General features: G+C 45.6%; 1 protein-coding gene and 1 long non-coding RNA gene across 6 annotated transcripts in view; both read left to right on the top strand.

Annotated features, from left to right (window-relative positions):
* The window catches only part of cux2b (cut-like homeobox 2b), a 128,502-nt gene that overhangs the window by 76,821 nt on the left and 31,447 nt on the right, over nt 1-20,234 (top strand). For all 5 annotated transcript variants that reach the window (XM_035378511.1, XM_035378513.1, XM_035378510.1 and 2 more), the window contains exon 4: nt 19,887-19,965. In XM_035378511.1, coding sequence (XP_035234402.1) covers nt 19,887-19,965 — 79 coding nt within the window. The remainder of the gene's footprint in view (nt 1-19,886; nt 19,966-20,234) is intronic.
* On the top strand, nt 14,826-16,642 carry LOC118206195. Its single transcript, XR_004761154.1, has 2 exons — nt 14,826-15,169; nt 16,401-16,642. It is a non-coding gene; the product is annotated as an uncharacterized LOC118206195 (long non-coding RNA).

Below are 20,234 nucleotides of genomic sequence, written 5' to 3'. Positions count from 1 at the left end.
GATATAAAGTAAACTTTGTAAATAGAAATTTTCGGCAGTTATCAAGAATTGGCTCCAACCCTAGCTCGCACATTGTGTGTGTGTGTGTGTGTGTGTGTGTGTGCTGGTAATATGAAGGACAACTGGAGATCCACAGAGGGCCAGTGATCCAGCTGCTGTATTACATTTCATATTGAGACCAATTTCAGTCTGAAGGACAGCCGTCTTTCCCCCAACTAAATCAACCCATGTCCGTCTGTGTGCTGACTCTCATAGGCATGCGCACACACACACACACACACACACACACTCTCAGAACCATGCAATTAATCTCTTGCTCTCACACACACACACTCACACTCACACTCATGCACGCACACACTCAGACTCATGCAATCAATCCCTCTCTTCCACTCACTCTCTCCCTCTTTCACATGCGCACATGCATGCCCACACACACACATATGCACACACATAGACTCATGCAATCAATCTCTCTCACTCTCCTTCTCTCTCACAAACACACACTCAAACACACACGCGCACACACACACACACACACACACAGACTCATGCAATCAATCTCTCTCACACTTTCTCTCTCAAACACACACTCAAACATGCACACACCGGTGCACACACACACACACAGACCCATGCAGACCCATGCAATCAATCTTTTGCTCTTTCTCTCACACACTTGTGATCTCTCTCACACACGTGTATGCACACACGCACACACACACACACACAAAGACGCTATACACTCCCTTCAACTTGCACTTTGATTTTCTTGTTTTCTTTTCAAGTGTTTCCATGACTACCGCCAGAAATGCTGCATGTTCCCATCAAATAAGTGCCACTAAAACAAACCCAATATTTTAAGTGTCCAGCTGCTCAAGCGACCATTCATTAATGTGTAATAGAAATATTTTGTCCATTTTGTTTTCTTTCAGTTATTTTAAAATTATTTTTTTGCTTTTGACGTTAGGCTTTACTTATCAGTCTTGTTTAGTCAAGTGCCATTGCTTTCTGATCCAACTGATAAGTTGACTTCGTTATGACCTTTTGAATGTTTCATCTGGCTATCACTGGTTCCCTGAATGGTGTGTTTCAGTCTTTTATCTTGTAGAAATCTTTCCTTCTCTCATCCTTTTTAACTCGCTGGCCTGTGTGTTGAGTGCTATACACCAGTGTTCTATCATCCTATCAAATGTAATTTCATCACTTAAAGTGTTTAATTACCCCCATCCTCTTTCCCTTTTGGGTTTGTTGTTACACTGCACTTATTTCATCATTCACCCAGGCATCACCAGAAATAGTTTCATTTTTGCGTTGGGCTTGTGACACATAATTTACAAACTCCAGACTTTCTCAGTCTAATAATAAATCACCTGCCTGTCATGCATCGCATGGGGCAGTGGTTACGCTTGCTTTGCTCTGAGTGCCCTTATTGCATTGATAGTTTTTGCCCTTTTTTCGTGTTTTGTATTCAGTGCGCAGTGTGTTTTTTCTGAATGCGGGTTTGCTAGAAGTGCATTTTCTGTTGTTGTGTGCTTTTAACTAAGAATGAAAGCCCCCTGTTCAGGGCTTCTTCCCTACAACTTTTCAGTTTCACAGCTTCCTGCCCCCGCCCCCCCCCCCCCCCCTTCCCCCCACACACACCCTCCATGCAATCCTGGAGGGGCGTATGATCTGATCACCAAGGACACACTGCCTATGAGGCCCGGCCATGGATATTATTCCTGCAGCACTGGAGACGTAAACAAGCTGCTAGCAGCGGGGATATTTACCTCAGTGACAGATCCAGCTTGGCTCCTGGGGCAGAACTGGGGGTGGCCGTTTTTCTTTCTTCTGTTATTACAATTCATAGTTCTTTATGTACACACCAATATATCTGTACATAGCTTTAGCATTATATGTATATGTGTATATGTGTGTGTGTGTTTATACAGTGAGCTCCATAATGTTTGCGGCAAAGACATATTTTTTCCTGATTTGGCTCTGTACTACAGTTTCATACAAGTGAATCTTGGTCTCATCTGTCCACAAGACCTCTGCAGGCTCTTCCTAGGTACTTCCTAGCAAACTGTAGCCTGGTCAGGCTGTTATTGCGGCTAACTAATGATTTGCATCTTGCACTGGAGCCGCTGTAGTTCTGTTCATAAAGTCTTCTGCCGACAGTAGTCCCTGACACATCCACGCCTGCCTCCTGAAGGTTGTTTCTGATCTGACGGACAGGTGTTTCAGTGATTATTTTATAATTATGGTGAGAATTCGTTGTCATCAGTTGTAGAGGTCTTTCTTGGCCTACGAGGGCCTTTGCGATTAGAGAGAGCCTCAGCAGGTCAGTGGCCTTCAGTGAGCTCACTCAGTGTGCACCCATAGGGTCCAACGTTGCACGCCATACTGACTGAGCACAACAAACCAGCACCCCTGTGGTTAAACACTGTATCTCGCTGTTTGTTTCACACCCGATGCATTTCTTCCTCCTAATGAGGCAGCACCCGAAATAGCGGCGGGGTGTAGTGTTGCGGATCTGTGACGTCCCGTGTGAAAACCTGCCGAAATGGTGCTCGCAGTCGCAAAGCAGGCACGCGCGTCCGGCTCTTTTATTTTTAACTCGCGCTAAATTGTCTCGGACCGGGGAACATACGGAGGCGTTCACGAGCCGCTGCTGTGTGTGTGCGTGCGTGCGTGTGGCTTCGTGTGAATGTGCGAGTGTGTTGTGTTTTTTTATTTTATTGAATTTTTAAAAATCATTTGCATATTCATATACATTCTATCGTTACATTATTTGCATATTCATACGTTTCATTTGTTTTTACATTTCTTACTACGTTGTCGGTTCCAGGGAGAATTACTGTAGGTTGTGTAGATGTTTCCTGTCTGTTGGGATCAGGTCCAGGGCACTCAGTCCTCTGTCCCCTCTGCTGTGGCAGTAATACATCGCTTTAAGAGAGGTCACATGACCGGGTTCATCTGTGTCACACAGTAATCGATTTTTACCATTTTTACCAGATTAACACAAAATAAAGTTAAATTTGGAGTCCACCAAACTGCAGGGAGTAGATGGCCCTCCTAGTTTGAGCACTCCAAATTGGGGAAAAAATAAAAAGAAATTGAGGGAATAAAATTGGTTAAAAACTCTGTTCAGCTGGTTGGCTTGGCCCGATTCTGAGGGCTACGTTCCAGGGCCGGGATCCAGCAGTGTCCTACCCGCCTATCCCAGGGGACCCACCTCCTGATCACCTGTAGTGTACTCCGGGATTCTGGTGCTAAAGCAGTACGAACATCGCAGGCAGTGTGTCTGGATTATGTCTGCAGGCAAAGCGTGCTTTTTCTCCTGGCACCATCTGCGCTGGGCCTCTACTGAGCATGTGCGCCAGCCAGCCTTCCCGTTCCTTATGGGCGCGGCACTGTGCGCCAAACACGGTCTGGTGGGGGGAGTTCGGTCATTACCACGATGACATCAGACTCCCGGCCAAAGGGACAATCAGTGGCGAATGAAACAAACGCGGGGAATCTGTTTTACAGCTGTAGAACAACATTGGCACCGAGGCGTGCCGCACTTGGGCCGCTGTCCAACGAACATGGAAGAAATTCCAAATGGGAGGCCGCGGAGCGCAGGGCTGGCACCCCACATACGCGGCGCGAGAATTATGGGGCCCCGTTAATGTCCGGCACAGCCGTCCCGCCCTCCAAACCCAATTCACCGCGCCGCTGATTTACGCACTCCCAAATGGACTGCCACAAAGTGCGCGCTCATAAATACATAGAAAAAAACCTTCCAAATGATCCTATTGCAACTTCCTAAAAGGTTTTATGTACCGATCCGAATATTGCATATTGCCCCCTAGGTCTCCGTGAATCATTTCTGGATGCTGAACACACCTCTTTCTTTTTTTGGGGGAAGTTTTTTTTCTTAAAAACTAATATACCCTGCCTGTGTTTCTGCATTCACCTTTACCTGAACTAATTACAGTGGATGGCCGTGTGCACCTTGACTGAGATGTGCGGCAATTTATCATTGACAGCCGCGGGGATCTACAAGCAAAAACCCTGAAAGGGAATGATATCCCTCCGTAAAATATGTATGACATCAAAAAGCCTTAAAGGTTGTTACAAATTAATAATGAGTGGTGGGAAGGGCTGTAAAAAATAGCCCTCCCTGCGCGGCTTGTTTTAAATGTTTAATTGAAGACATCCAGATATAGCGCTGGACAGCCTCACGGCGATCCCGAGACTGCCCCGGGCCTCGTCTGGACAGGGTCGGATATATCCTCCTATTTATAACCCCATCATTCCTCGTCCGTCCGGCTGTCCTTCTGCCCCGTCGCTCCACGTCCGGCGCGTTCCTGCCGCAGAACTCGGCGCTTCGCTGTTTTCCGCTCGAAAACCTCGACAGATTAAGAAACGTCGCAGACACGCGCTCTCCGTTTTATTTTTTTTTCGCGGTAATAAATTTAGCGAGCGACTCAAGTCGTCGCCCTGAACTCCGTAGCGTCGCAGATTTCTGGAGACGTGGTGCAAAAAATTGGCTGGTTTGTGTCGGCGGTGTAAGCTGTCTGTTTTTGACGTCGTTCCTGAAAAGAAACAACGATCGCGGCGGCGGAAATCTGAAGTGTATTCGCTGGGCGACTACCTGGAAACATCAACATTTATTAATTATGTAAAAACTCCGCCGCGGTGAGGGCGTAGCGCCACCCGTAGCCGCGGCGCGTTCTTCCCTCGGAGTCGCCGCGCCCCGCTCCGCTCCGCGCTCCCCGCTGCTCGGGGGTCTGCGGGGAGCGCCGCGGCCCCCTGATTGCTCCTTTCAAGGTTGCTGTTTTATTAAGTTTCTTTCACATCGGCTGGTGTGTTTAGCCGAGGATGAAAATAAAACTGTCTGCTGTCTCTCCCTCGGCTCAATCATTCGCTGCTCAATTTTCCACTCCTGACTCCGTGTGTGAAGTCAGATTTCTTTTCCCCCCCTCATCTTGTAATTGTCCATTTTCTGCAATTCTTTCCCGTGACCCACCCCTTCTGTGGCCCAACTTCTGACGGCACACACTGTAATATTTTTAAGCACACAGAAAATGAGGTTAGGGACACTAAAAAATCTTGTTGGAAGGAAGTGCAATACTGTCTTGTGCTAACCTTCTGCAAAATTCCCTTCTCAAATGTATTTGTGGCTGTTCTGTCAGTATCGCTGCTGAATTACTACAGTTGAATTGCTTCTGAAGGAATGGCACTTGGCAGTCTTATAAAACCGAATGAAACAAGCGCATGCACATTTAATTAAACCAATTTCTACCCAGTTTTTTTTGTCTCCCTATTAGTAAATTTTTTTTAATGCCTATTTTAGAACGCTCACTTAATTCAGTTCTCATAACTGCATCAGTTTTGGTGAATGCAGATTTCTTGGCTTGTTTTCACACAGCAGTTCCCTGGCTGAGCCGCACAGTGCTGTGCTTCATTCGCTGTTGGGTGGGGGAGTCATACAACCCAAGACCAGTATTCAAGCAGCACAAGCAGCCCTGCAGCCCAGTAAAGACATGTACATTAACCAAACCCATTCCTCATGCTAGCAGTATTCTTAGTTCAGGACTGTTAGTAGCAGAATATTGGTTGGGTTTTTTAATCTGTACAATCAATTATGAGTATGACATTTGGTTATAGGATGTAAAATTGGGGGAGGGGGGGTTATTACTGAATTTAATTGTTCATTAAAATGCAAGTGTTGTGAGAGGTGACTGAAGTTGGTCAGAGGAACCCTGCACCCCACTTTTCTCCCCGTACACAACAAGGCTGGAAGGTGCGGCCTTCTCTTCGTCTGTCAGTGCCTATTCTGGAACTCCCCCCCCCTCCTCCAGGCCACCTCCCACATTCATCAGTAGTTTTCTTTTGAAAACGGACACAGAGTTGGCATGATGTCCCGTTACAATGAAACAAAGGCCGCACTGACACTTGTAATTAATTAGGCTATTACGCATTCCGCAATGATAATTGCCTCACTGGAAAGTCACCAGCTCTCGGGGAGAGAAGGGGGCCAGGGTGGACGAACGCCATCCATCACGGGCGCTGCTCTCCCTCACGCAGCTGCGTCTCCTCACCTTGAATGGCATTTGGGGAGGGGTGGGGTGGGGGGGGGAGCAGAGCGGGGTGCCACTGCTGGGTGTTGCACAGGGAACACGGGGAAGCTACGATCCGCTAGTGAGCCTCAGAGCTATCCCTGGGGCCCACACCCACATTTTTCAGCCAAGAACTCGCTCCTTCGTGAAGACACGCAGAGGCCATGGGTGGGGATTGGTTTTTGCACAGGAGTTTGTTTTATCCATCACTCTCTTACTTATCCCTGCGCCTCTCTCTTTACCAAAGAAAATCTTCTTTATTACTTCACTTTTTCCATCTCCTATTAGACACAAGTTTTCTTAGTCCAGGCCTGGAGGTCATTCAATACTTCAAAAGCTTCAAAGGTCTTTCTTAAAAGGGAGGTAAAAAAAAATAGACCCACACACATTGCCCCCCTCCTCCTATCCTGTTAACTACACCGGTTTAAAAAAAGAAAAAAAAAAGAACTCCGTTCTTCTGTTCTTTGGTTTGTTTTTCTCCTCTCTCGTCTCTCTGTTGTCTTTCTGCTGACCTTGAGTGCGTAGGCTGAGGTTTGCCTTGCATCGCCGGATCGGCCTTCCTGGCACCTCGGGCTGCCACCGGGCTCACGTAGGCTGGCAGCGCCGAACGTGGCCGGGGCCTGTAGGACAGCGGGCCGATATCGGCCTTTGATCGGAGTTTAATTCCTAATAGTGCAATGTCTCAGAGAGCTCGGAGCGCAGTGCCCATCAGGATTAATTCTCTCTCTCTCTGGATCCGCTGGAGATAAGCCCCCGAGTCTGCCGCTCGTTATGTGTGTGTCATTATCAACACTCCCCTTCACTGGCACTGCTGTAGTAGTCTTATCGTTACATTAATATTACATTAATGACACAATGTTCCGACCTCTGATTATCTACGGCAGCCCCCAACACACACACACACACACACACACGCACACACACGCACACACTCTCACTCCAGAATGTGATTATCAGTAATACCAGGGGTGTCATTATTTTTCCTTGTGCTGGTGCTGGTTGATCAACGTTTAGCCTTTTTTTCCCCCCTTTATGATGGCCAGATCTCCGGCAGAGCTTAATCTAATCATAATGAATCGCAATGTCTGATCTAAATTTCCAGTCAGCCAGTGTCTGCACTTGTAAAGTGTCCTCTGCTATGGGCCTCGATGGAGGAGGGGGGATGGGTGATGTGACGTCCTGCTCCAGAGGTGGGTCTGGCTGGACGGGGAGGGTGCACGCAGAGGGCAGCGAGCGGGTGGTGCCAGGCGGGCGCGCAGTGTGGCGGAGTCGGGCTGGGGATGATTGACAGGCCCTGCTGATTGGAATTGACGCGAGGACTGGATGCGTGTCAGGGCTCCGACTGCTCATTTCACTCAGACCCCCGAGACGCCAGCCGGCAGCCAGCGCAGGGTGTCATCCCGAATAAATCCTCTCCGAAATGCGGGAGACTGAGAGGCGTCTGTGTCCTCCTCCTCTCTCCCCCGCCTGCTCGCTCGGTCCCCACCGGTTGACCATCCACCAGTTCATCACGATCCCCTCCAGTTAATCACTAACTCTCTTCGCCAGTTCACTCTAAGCAATTTAATCACAGGCTATCCGCCGCTATCACCTCCATTTAATCACCCGCCATTTTGTGACCTCCACTGTCCACCAGTTCATCGCCATCTCCACCTGAACACCATTGACTATACCAGTTAAACGCTGACTCTCTCTACCAACTCAAACTACCTCACCTGCTCATCTCTCTCCACACCAGTTCCTCGCTCTCTCTCTGTCAGTTCATGTTTCATCCGCTGTCTTGCGCTCGGACTCACTTGTTGACGCGAGCCAACCAGGAACATAGTTTTGAGTGACGGAAATAGTTGCAAAGGTCGTCGCTTGTCAGTGCTGCGTTTACATTAACTTTTCAAGATAATCTCTGACCGGTGTTGTTTTAATGCTGAGAACAAACATGGTGGTGGGGGTTGGAGTTGGGGGGAGGGGAGGGGGGGGGGATGTGTGTCAACCAAAGCAGAAGACAGAAGTGACACCGTTGGCAGCGCCTTTAGCTGATGTTGGAGGCAGCGAGCCGCTCCCCTGCGCTCCCGCTCTCTCCCTCCACACGCTGCTTTAATAAACTGGGTAAGCGCGCGCGGGCTGTTGTGACACGCTGTCACCTCAGAGAGAGCCGGCTCGGACAGAGCCCAAGGACCAGCGCCGTGTTTCGGGGTTCCCTTGATTGGGCGCTGACCTTTGCATCACGAGCCGGTGACAGGCAATTTAAAAGCAGTCTTGCTGCTTGTCGTGTGTGAGCTGACCCTGTTCCCTCCACCCTGACCGCCTCCCCATCCCTTACCCACCCCCCACCTCCCCCCCACCCCCCCTCACCCGCTTCACGTCCCCTGCCGTCGTTCTTCTCACGCACCCAAATCACAGTCGGTGGTAAACTGGGGAGCCTGGGTAAAAAAAACCTGAAGATTTGGAGTGATAATTGCATAATCACCAGTTGTGATAATTGTAATTGATGACTACATAATTGCTAATTGCAGCCTTTTGTGGGAACCGTCTTCCTCTCTGTCTCTCCCTGCGTGTGTGTGAGTGTGAGTGTGTGTGCGTGCGCGCGCGCGTGTGTGTATGTGTGTGCGCAAACACGCGCACACGCCTTTGCTTGTGCCTTTTTTTCTTTCTCTCAACTCAAACTGTCACTGCTGACTCCTGTGATGCATTTACTTAACACACACAAACACACACACACATGCACACACACACTTGCGCACACACACGTGCACATATACACACACACAAACATGCACACACACACGTGCACACATACACACACACACACCACATGCAAACACACACAAACACTCACACACTCCCTCTCTTTAAGGAAGGATCATGCATAGCAGTAAATCCTGTGGCTGTGTAATAAATGCAGTATGTGCTTGGCTTCGCGTGCTTGTCTATCATCTGTTGTTTAATCTGATGGTTTCTTCACTGAGGCTTTCTGGGTAGAATTCCTGGTAGGTGGGTAGTTGTCCCAATTCTTTGGCTAAAACACAATAATTGTCATATCATTACATTATGGATACATTATTATAATTACTTTAAGATGTATGTATAATGTATGGTCTATATATATGTATATATATATATATAATACATTATATATATAAAATACATTATATGTATGTAATACATATATACATATAGATATATAGAGAGAGTTAAAATTTTATTACTTATTAATTATTAGTTAATTATTACTAAGTATGTGTTAAGCAAACAAGGTTTGTTTGAAATCCTAAAATTTCATTTTTGAAATATCAATTTTTTTTTATTTTGCTGTGAACCCCCACAGATTTGTGCACAGGCTGCAGTTTGGGATCGCCTGATGCATTAGCACTGTGCTGTGGAGGATAGACCCAGGAATGACTGCTCAGATTCAGTCCGCTGGCCTCCTTGTGTGGAAGGTGGAGCTCCTCCTCGAGCGGGGTTCTCCTCCCATGGCCGGGGCTGCAGATTAACCTTGGGTCTCATGAGACCCCAACACTGCAGGGCTAGAGGGTGGAGCTAAAAAGAATAGCTCTCTCCCTCTATCATCCTCTGCTTCCATATGGATACAAGTATCCCTTGTACAAGTTAACGAGCATGTAGTCAAACACAAGTGCTTTGGTATGGTATCTAGTACTGTTAAATACGGGTGTGTTCTTTTCACTTTATGTGTGGGAGCAGGTGGAGCTATAGCCTTTGGGTTTTATATGGTCGTTTTTTTTATATTGCTTTGTTTTTTTTGTATTAAAATTCTCTTTAGAATTCATGGGGTGACACAATCAGAACTCCCTGCCTTTCCATACACGATCCCAAAAATCAGAAATCCACCTTCTGCAGGTTTTAGCCGGCCCGTATGCCATACAAAAATAGTTATGGCTTTACTGCATGTTTATGAACTGCTATAAGGGACATTTGTTGCTATATGGTGTCTTTGTGATGAATGACCCAGATGTTGACATCTTACTTTTCAATTGTAAAAAAAAAAAAGGAGGGGGTGGGGTTTAGGGGGAGAAGGCCTTGAACAAAAGCGAGTAAGTCATATTCAGTTCAGATTCTCCTACAGCAGACGTGCCTGTAAGTGCTCGGCTCTGTAGTCTCAGTATGTATTCCCAGGCTCAATTCACTCTTGGGCTGCAGACTACCACATTGATTGATCTCCTGTAAGGAATTATTTAGGAGGTTGTGAGGTGTTCTCAGGGCAGCCTGTTTCTTTTTTGCTTTTAAAGTAGAACTGCAGAGTAACCCCCTTAATATCCCCACCGCCACAAATCCAGGCCTGAGGTCATTAGGCAGCTTGGGATATTAAACAAATTTGTCACTTTCCTGTGATGCCACAGAAGAATGAAAATATTTATGTAATGATCCATATTTAATATTTTACAGGTATGGACACGAAATAAAAAAAATTCACCACGGTAGTAGGTCATTTTAAAAGTAAAACATGTTTCTTATAAATATTGTGTGTGTTTAATCTGTGCTACTGGTGTCAAAAAAATTTTTTTAGAAAATGTCAGGCATTAGCAATCTAACAAGCTACAGTCGCTTCATTGTGTACTGCATTTTAAAGACTTGTTTATTGATATGTTTGGGCTCTTATGCAGATTTAAACAAATGCATTCTGGGTAACTAATAGTTCCATGCACTATTTCAGGGAGGAAAAGCATATTTACCTTTGGTAAGTCTCATTCTACAGACAGAATAAAGGACTTTTGCATTTGATATAATTGTAGTTGCCCTGTCCCACTCATTACAAAGTTGGTTAAAAAAGTGCTTTTTTCAGTTACATTAGCTTAAACATTCTTTCGAAAAATGGAGTGGTATGTTTCTTCGCAAATCTTGCCAGTATGTAGGCCTAATCTTTTACAGAGATCGTATTTTGTCCTGCCATCCCATGTTCTGTAGTCATCTTTGCTGACTCCTGCTGGAAAGCAAGTATTCAAAGACATTGTATTCATATTCAATTTCTGCTTTTGTAGATTTAGCATTTTTAAGGTACTAAACACCTCTGTTGGATTTGCATAATGGGAGTCTTGTACAGAATGGTCAAAGACTGATTTTCACCCTGATTGGCCACATGGTGCTGTTTTAGCAGACAATTTACTGCTATAACCCAGAGTCTGTATGTACTAGAGACACCAAGACAGTGTTCATTGATTCATTTCCTCACATAGAAAAAATCATGCTCAAGAACCCATGAAGTCTACCATATTTGATATTATCATTTTTTCAAAAATGCCTAAACTACATCTCATCCCAAACCATTTGATATATCAACAGGGAACTGTCACCAGTTTGTTCTTTGAAGGTCCTCTGAAAGCCTGTTAGAAAGATATTTGCTACTACAAAAAAATATGGCCGCGGTAAGATTGGATTGAATTTTATTTTTGGGCTGAAATACGTACATTGCATAAAAGACTGCATGTATTCTTGAGCCTGGAGGATAGCACATAAAGGCACTGCTGAAAGCACTTATTTCCCATGCCATCCTCGATGGAAACAAATGCAGATCTGACAACACTGACATTACAAGCTATAAACAACTTTGTGCATATAAACCACGGCAACGTAATTTAACAACAGAAAAGTATAACCACTTAATTGCCACTGCATGATTTAGTAATATAGAAAACACACTTAGTTACAACAGCATTAATGCAGACCTAGTTCATTATAAATAAAAGATAATGTAAAGAAATGAATAATCCATTTCCAATGCTATTCTCTTATAATTTATTTTCTTCTATATAAACAGGCTAAACAAACAAAATATTCCTGTTCTGGCATTGCTGGGTTAGAATAGGGCTGCAGGCTCTTTTAAAGACAGATACCAGCGTGAAGGTTTGCCAATAAACATGAATGTCAACATGGATAATTGTAAAAATTCCCAAATGGTCTGGCCTAAAGTGTATGATTTCAGAATATTATTATTATCCATTTTCGTCACTTCTCAGTTTTGGCCTAACCTTATGAGTGATTCTTATAAAACTTGGGTAGAGGACACGTCTAAATCACCATTGAGCAATTTTGACTCTGGCTACTTGGTGGCGCAACAACCTTTATTTTAATTTGGAATATTTAAACAATCATTATTCCAGTACCGTTTGAAATAGCAACTGAAAACTGACCTCACAAGATCCTGCATCTCATTGTTGGATAATGTCCATCATAATATATTTTCTGCCATTTTCAATTTTTGAATTGTCCTAGGCAGTGACATATCAACATGGAACATGGAAGATCCGATAAAAATGCATTATAAAGAAAGGTTCTACACCACAAACCATGGCTGCACTAAACCAATAAACCTGTGGGCACGTCTTATCACATAAATGCTTTTAAATTTCAAACAGTTTAACAGGAAGTCATGAAACATAGTATTCCCAGTGACAGTTGCATAAAATGCCCAGCTCTTAAACATTGGTCCATTCAAAATACATGGTGAAACTGTGGAGCCTAAAAGTATTTTAAAATTCTCAAAAACATTTTTTTAAATGTTTCTTTGCAGTGTCGTTATCTGTCTCCTCATTAGGAACATACAGTGAGCTCCAGACTGTTTTGGAAAAATACATATTTTTTCTTTATTTGTACTCCATAATTTTAGATTTGTAATCAAACAATTTGCATGTGGTTAAAGCGCACATTCTCAGTTTATATTACAGGGTATTCTTATACCTTTTTGTTTCACCATGTAGAAATCACAGAACTTTTTATTCATAGTCCTCCCATTTCTGGGTAAAAATTACAGCACGTTTTATACATAGTCCCCACTTTTCGGGGAACCATAATGTTTGGGACATATTGATGTCATGTAAGTGAAAGTAGTCATGTTTAGTACTTTGTTGCGTATACTTTGCATGCAATGACTACGTATGGTCATACCATTTGACAAGCATGTACATCTAAGCTGACAGAATATGCCTCCTAAAAGGGCACATCAGTTGACCTCAAGGGGCTGCTATAACGAGAACATTCCCATATCATCAAAAACAGTATCTCCTGTAATTTGGAGAGTTTGCAGCATCAATAACAACACAATGACATTGTAACTGATCTGCCACATCACGGCCCTGTTGTGCTTGGCCCCCTCACATTCACTGCTTGCAGCTGTATTTTGCTACTGGTATGTGTTCATTGAGATCCAACACTAAAAAAAATAAGCAGCCAGAAAAATATTTTGGAATTTCTGTGTCATGACAAAATGATGGCGTGTTCGTGAAGCTCCTGCTTGTTTTCTGGCTGTTTTGGCAAGACTGACCAGCACAGGTTTTCACTTTCATACATTAAAAGTCAATTGAGCATCTCAGAGTAGTTTGACCAGAGGTGTTATTAAAAAAATCATTACCTTGGCAGTGGTGTCAAAACATAACAGCACTTCCTGTTTGCTGCTGGCTGTTTTTATTTTTCTGATATGTTTTTATTTATTTTTTAAATCAACCATAAAAGTACAGCTTGGCAGAAATGTATTCGATACCTCCATTGATCTAAAGGCTTTTAAAAGGCTTTGGTCTAGAAAAGGGAACTTTGGTGGTATTGCTTTTTTTGATCACTTTGGTGGCCATATTGATTCTTTGCCACCTCAAGCGTGAAAAACACAACCGGGCAGTCACCAGTAATGGATTCAGCATTAATAAATCTTTTAGTAAATGTCTGCCATCAAAAAGGAACTAACCTAATTTGTATCAGTGCACCTTTCCAAATTATAGTGTAGGCAATAGGAAAACCTTGGTAACTAAAGAAAATATACAGAAATATAATATCTTCTAGATGTTGCTGTCAAGTGGAATTTCCTATTACTATTTTTTTTTTTGTGTAGTGAGGGTCCCAGTGGTCTGGTATTGACTGCGCCTTTGCTGACCGGTCTACAGGCCTGGGAGGTAGGCTTTCAGACACACAAGTGTGACTCTCTGGTCAAAGTGGAATGGTAAAATGGTCACCTGCATTTTACTTGCAATCTGTGCCATCTGTAGCCCAACTTGGGGGGCCGTAGAAAGGAATATAAATGAATATGGAGACTATTAGGGGCGAACCTAATCCAAATGAATGGTAGGCAGGCACCTCAATCTGGCCAGCAGGTGTGTGTGATGTCTGCTGCCACTGTAGTTTTACGTAGTGGAAAAGCATTCATAGCTGTATTGGCTTAGCTAGCCAGCTCTGACTTGTCTGGTTCCACTTCTGTTGTGAGAAAAGTGTAGTGGTACTGTCTTGTTTCTCTTCAGGCAGGAAGGATCTTTCACTCTTTTTGCATTTGCTCATAGACCATACACTAGGGCGAGGTCTTGCTGGTTTAATTGTGGAATACTTTGTTGAACATTACTTTAAGAGCAGCCTAAAGATTCTCCAGTATTGGCTTCATCAGTGAAATGGTGTTTACCCATTCAGCCTGTGGGGAAGTAAATGTGGACAAAAAAAGCTATATCTGCAAAATGTATTTCTTTTATTTGATTATTATTTTTAAAAATAACAAAAATTCCCGCAGAATGAACGCGCACTTCACATTTTTGTTCATATTCCGGGAGGATCTTCCCGTCGAGAGCGGGGTTGCGGTCGGGGGGGGAAGGCGGGGGCGGGGAGCGACGGCATTGTCACCGCCGCCCGTGTCGGTCCCTGACGAACAAGGCAGGCCCTTTATATAATCTCCCTCCTAGGGCCTTAAGTAATCATAGGTGTTTCAGTCAATTTGCATGGAGGGGGGAGATAAAGCCGGAGCCTCGACCGGCGCATTATGCATGACATCTCAAAGTGCTTTGATGGTGGCTGCTGTAGGGATGGGGATATGCATACCAAGCGGTACATGTGAACGCATCAGCCATGTGATTGATGTCTTCTCTGCCTGGTGCAGACAGGTTAATGGTGTGATTGTGGAGGTAATCTCTGTTCTCTCGTTAGGGGATGATGGAGGACCGGGGAGCCCCGTGTCAGTCTAAAAAAAAGAGCCTGTTGCGTTCATTCCTCAAGCCTTCTCTTCGGCTGCCCTCATCCGAGCGGCTCGGAGCCGGAGGATCGGCGGACCGCTGGGAGCGGACATATTCCTTTCTGTGACATGCTGGCTAATGCAGACGCTGGTGTGTAAAATATGTACCAACGGTAATTAGCCGAGGGAATGTTGGCGAAATTTTGTTTAGCGTCAGAGTAAACGCTTTGATACTGATGTTATGTGTGGGAAATGGGGACACTGTTGCTCGTTGGTGCTAAAAGGTTTTGGCATTTCTTTTCTCGGAAAATACAGGTGATCAGTTGTGTTCCATCGAAAGGTGAAGACCAAGCCTCCTTTCCCCACATCAACCCCCAACATTAACAACATAGGACAATGACTCTAATAATGTATTGCTAACATGGTATTTAATCAGGTAACACAGTAAAGACAGTATGTCCGCACATTAATCACCAGAGCTGTCTAAAGGTAAATGGTGATTCAAGAAAAAAACCCCTTGAATCAACTGCTATGGCTCAGTTTGTTTTCATGCCATTTTCTCATTGTCCCACAGTAAAGGGGGGCCCATCAGTCAACAGGCCTGTTCATGGAACTGAGTGGCTGAGTGGGAGGAAGAATGCACACAGGCACAAACATGCGCACACACGCACACACGTGCACACACATATGCACACGCACGCATACGCACACATACCACACACACACACACATGCACACGCACACTTTCTGTTTCTCTCGCACACACACACACACACACACACATGCACTCTCTTTCTCTCTCACACACACACTAATACACACACAAACGCACACACTCTCTCTCTTCCTCTCTCACATACACTCACAGAATTATTAATATCAATTATGATTAAATGAAATTGATTGTTAATGCAGAGTTTGGCCACATGTGAAACTGGGGTGTTTGTCCAGCGGCAGGTGAGGGTTTGTTCACTGAACCAAGCAGCCCGGCACGGGGCCCCCGAGGAAAAAAAAATGGGGAAAATTGGAGGGATAAAAAAACAGGTGAAACAATGCTATAGCTATCAGCCGGCTGAGAGCCGCAGACTATTGCATCTGTATTGATCGCGTCTATAGCCTTTCCATTTTACATTAACTCCGTTCACAAGCTTAGTGAGGGAGTGATGGGAGGGATTTGTTTGATCTTTATGATATTTCTTTAAACTTGATGCTGTCATTAGGCTTCCCTCTGGAGAGTGCAGGCACTTTCCAGTGAGTCAAGTGCTTTTTTTTTGTATCCCGCCGCTGTTATTTATTTATTTTGTGTGCGTTTTTTTCAATGTCACCACGAGGCCTTGGCACCAGTCCTCGTGTAATTTTCCCTTCCTCCCTCCCTCGCTCAGCCTCCTGCAGATGTACCGAAAGCCAGATCAGTGAAGGGTGACCATTGTTTCACATGACCATACAGCCTCCCCCTTGACTAAGGTTTCTAATGCCACCTTGTGAGATGAAAGCTGGAAAACCTGGAACTGGACTGAAAAAGGAGCAGTGAGATTTTGTGAGGCACACACACCTGGGAATCTGCATTAAAGTGCTTTTCTCTGTAAGGGAATATTGCTTTTTTTTGGATTTGTTCATTTTCATGCTAAGTTATTCTTTCGTTGGCTAGGTGTTGCGTAGCAGACGCCCCTTATATCTGTACTCACTGGATTCCGATCCACTGCCCAGTGTCACCATTAAATTTCTTTACCTTTAAAAATACCTTTTACATAAGACTATGGAAGCAAATGTCCAGAACAACCCTGCCCAACTCTACTATCCATTGTAGCGAGTGGATCGTGTGTAAAGAGACACACAGAAAGACCCTCACACTCACAGTCCCACAGTCCCAGGACTCCTCAGTTGTAACTATTTGGAATAGGCAGCAAGGCGTGTCACTAGGTCTGGCAGATCCACCAGTATCGGACATTGTGGCACTTGAAGGGCAAGCCTGGAAAACCATATAGTATTCCATTGAACACTAGCCTATATCAAGGTGTCAACGGGGACCCATCCTTGTGTGATTGACATCAGTACTACAGCGGACCAATCACATGCGCGTGTGTCACCAAAACTCTCGCCTACCAACCTCAGTCCATGGTTCCCACATGGGGTTCCATCGCGTCATCAATTTTCACCAAATACAAAACCTCATAAAACTTTCACACTTTGCGCTGATAGCAGTGAATCAGTCTGACCTCAGCAGACGCACTTCAGAGCTCTTCGCAGACTTTGTTCAACACACCAATTTGCAGCTTACCTGATCACTGAGTCAGAGTTGGCCTGAAGATTTGGACCATTGTGTTCCAAAAAGCCGTTGTAGGAAAAAGGGACGATTCTACCCACTTTCCTGTTGATTGTGATTATATTTGCTGCATCGTCACTTGTAGCTTCAAGTAAATGTTTTATTACTCATATTGTTTTATTTTTATTACTCATAATGTTTCATTACTCATAGTTAAGTCTCATATTGTCAGGTATTAATGAACTAACAACATAGTATAGTGTGCACTCATAACACAAGCTTGTAGTTATCTGTTAACAGTAGAGATAACCAACCTGTATTTTTCCATTACCCAATTATAATCTGATAGAGTAAACAGAAGTTCTTACTTTATTTTCTATCAGTCAATCAATAATTTTATTGTTTTCTACCAGTTGCCCTTGTTTTAATATTTCACTTTCCATTTTTCATTTATTCATATTTGTATTCAATAAATTCTTTATTATATTCAATCCATGTGGTGTTCATGTTATTTTAGGAAGTTTGGCTCTACTGACTGCTCAGATTATCATTAGCTGAATCAATTTATCATTAAATAAATTTGACTAAACCTCTCTGCACCACACAGCAGTGGAGATTTTGAAGCTGGCCCTATGGGCCCATAGAATTGATCTGAGTGACTTATTTCTAATGCTCAGATATTAATATGAAAGGCATAAAAACTCATATCCCCTTTTTACCCAGCACAGATATGGCGCTAATTAAATTCTGCATGAGAAATGTAAAGTGTGCCCACCTGGATGTACCCGGGGGCAACCATGAAAGATCACCTTCCGACACCTCCTTCACAGCCTCCCTCTGTCACCTCTCCTGTCCCTCCTGCCCCACATAACTACCCCCCCCCCCTTCCGCTCAAGCACCCACGCGTATCCAGTCCTCCGGCCAAGCTTTGCACAGACCCAATGTGTTTTGTGCTTCGACAGCCCCTGTGTGGAGATTTATACCACCCATGCGTGTGTGTGACTGCACGTATATGCATACGTGTGTGTGATTGCAGATGTGAGTATGCGTGTGTATGTGATTGCACATATACAGATGCGTGTGTGTGTGTGATTGCACATATACGCGTACGTGTGTGTGTGTGATTGCACATATACGCGTACGTGTGTGTGATTGCAGATGTGGGTATGCGTGTGTGTGTGATTGCACATATGCACGTGTGTGTGTGATTGCAGATGTGTGTGTGTGATTGCAGATATGTGTGTGCGTGTGTGTGTGTGATTGCAGATATGCGTGTGTGTGTGTGTGTGATTGTAGATGTGTGTGTGTGTGCGTGTGTGTGTGCGCGCGTGTGTGTGAGACTGCAGAGGTGCGTGTGTGTGTGTGTGATTGTAGAGGTGCGTGTGTGTGTGTGAGACTGCAGATGTGTGTGTGTGCGTGTGTGTGTGAGACTGCAGATGTGTGTGTGTGTGTGAGACTGCAGAGGTGCGTGTGTGTGTGTGTGCGTGTGTGTGTGTGTGTGACTGCAGAGGTGCATGTGTGTGTGTGTGTGTGTGAGACTGCAGAGGTGTGTGTGCGTGTGTGTGTGTGTGTGATTGTAGAGGTGCGTGTGTGTGTGTGAGACTGCAGATGTGTGTGTGTGTGTGAGACTGCAGATGTGTGTGTGTGTGTGTGTGCGTGTGTGTGTGTGTGTGACTGCAGAGGTGCATGTGTGTGTGTGGTGTGTGAGACTGCAGAGGTGTGTGTGCGTGTGTGTGTGTGTGTGATTGTAGAGGTGCGTGTGTGTGTGTGAGACTGCAGATGTGTGTGTGTGTGTGTGTGAGACTGCAGATGTGTGTGTGTGTGTGTGTGAGACTGCAGAAGTGCGCGTGTGTGTGTGTGTGTGAGACTGCAGAGGTGCGTGTGTGTGTGTGCGCGCGTGTGTGTGTGTGAGACTGCAGAGGTGCGTGTGTGTGTGTGTGAGACTGCAGAAGTGCGCGTGTGTGTGTGTGTGTGAGACTGCAGAGGTGCGTGTGTGTGTGTGTGAGACTGCAGAGGTGCGTGTGTGTGTGTGTGAGACTGCAGAGGTGCGTGTGCGTCTGAGGCTGTGCTGCTGGATACTTCCTGCTCTGCTCTGGGTCGATGGGCGCGGCAGCATGGGGTCGCGAGGCGGTTTTCAGAGCCGGGGCACGGCCGTCCGCAGCGCGGACGCGGGGTCTCGGTGATTCGGCATCCGCGCGTCCACCGGCGCGGGCCCCCCCGCCGGCAGGGCCAGGTGGCGGCCGGCTCCCTTCCTTTTGTCCCTCCTAATGAATTGTTAATTGGTTTGCGACACCTGCGGAGCGCCGGGCGGCTGGCTGCAGGCTGCCAGCGGCGGCCGCCGCGCGCGCTCCAGCGCCGTGGACCCGAAGCGGGCCGGGCCTCTGTGTCTAAAGTTACAGCAGGCCGCCGGGGACACGGACACGGCTACCGTTGGAAAAGGCTGGACTCGAGCGCTTTTATCACAGTCACTTCCCCGTCTGCGAATGTCGTGTGGTTGTTGTTCTAACTTTCTTTGAGCGTCAGGCGATGGTCTGTGCCAGCCCTGCGCGAGAGTGCGGCCGCTGACGAGCTCTGCCCTGACTGTGACATCACTCCTGTTTTCCAGGTGGTAGCACTTAACAACCGAAGCAAAGAGGCGGAGTCTGCTTTCCTTGGAGTCTACAAGCAGTTGATTGAAGCCCCAGGTGAGTGTTGCCGAGGGGACGCTTGGTTATTTTTACCCCGGCGTGGAACAGCCAGCATCGCTGCGCCACTCCCCTCCCACTTCCGCACCTCGCCAGTGCTCACAGCAGGTATGTGGAGATGCAAGGAGCCGGAGATTCGGTTGGAGCGATGTCTTCCAAAAACTTAAGGATGCTGTCCTGTAGTTGGTGTATTGTGTAGAGGTGGAGAGCATCTTCTCGGGGGGGTGGGATCTGTTGATTGTGGAGTGGCCCGCTCAGCAGTGGCTCGA

The sequence above is a fragment of the Anguilla anguilla genome, chromosome 10 (genome assembly GCF_013347855.1).
Source record: "Anguilla anguilla isolate fAngAng1 chromosome 10, fAngAng1.pri, whole genome shotgun sequence".
Lineage (NCBI taxonomy): Eukaryota > Metazoa > Chordata > Actinopteri > Anguilliformes > Anguillidae > Anguilla > Anguilla anguilla.
The sequence above is the reverse complement of the archived record's forward strand: the minus strand, read 5'-3'. Positions and strand labels throughout refer to the sequence as shown.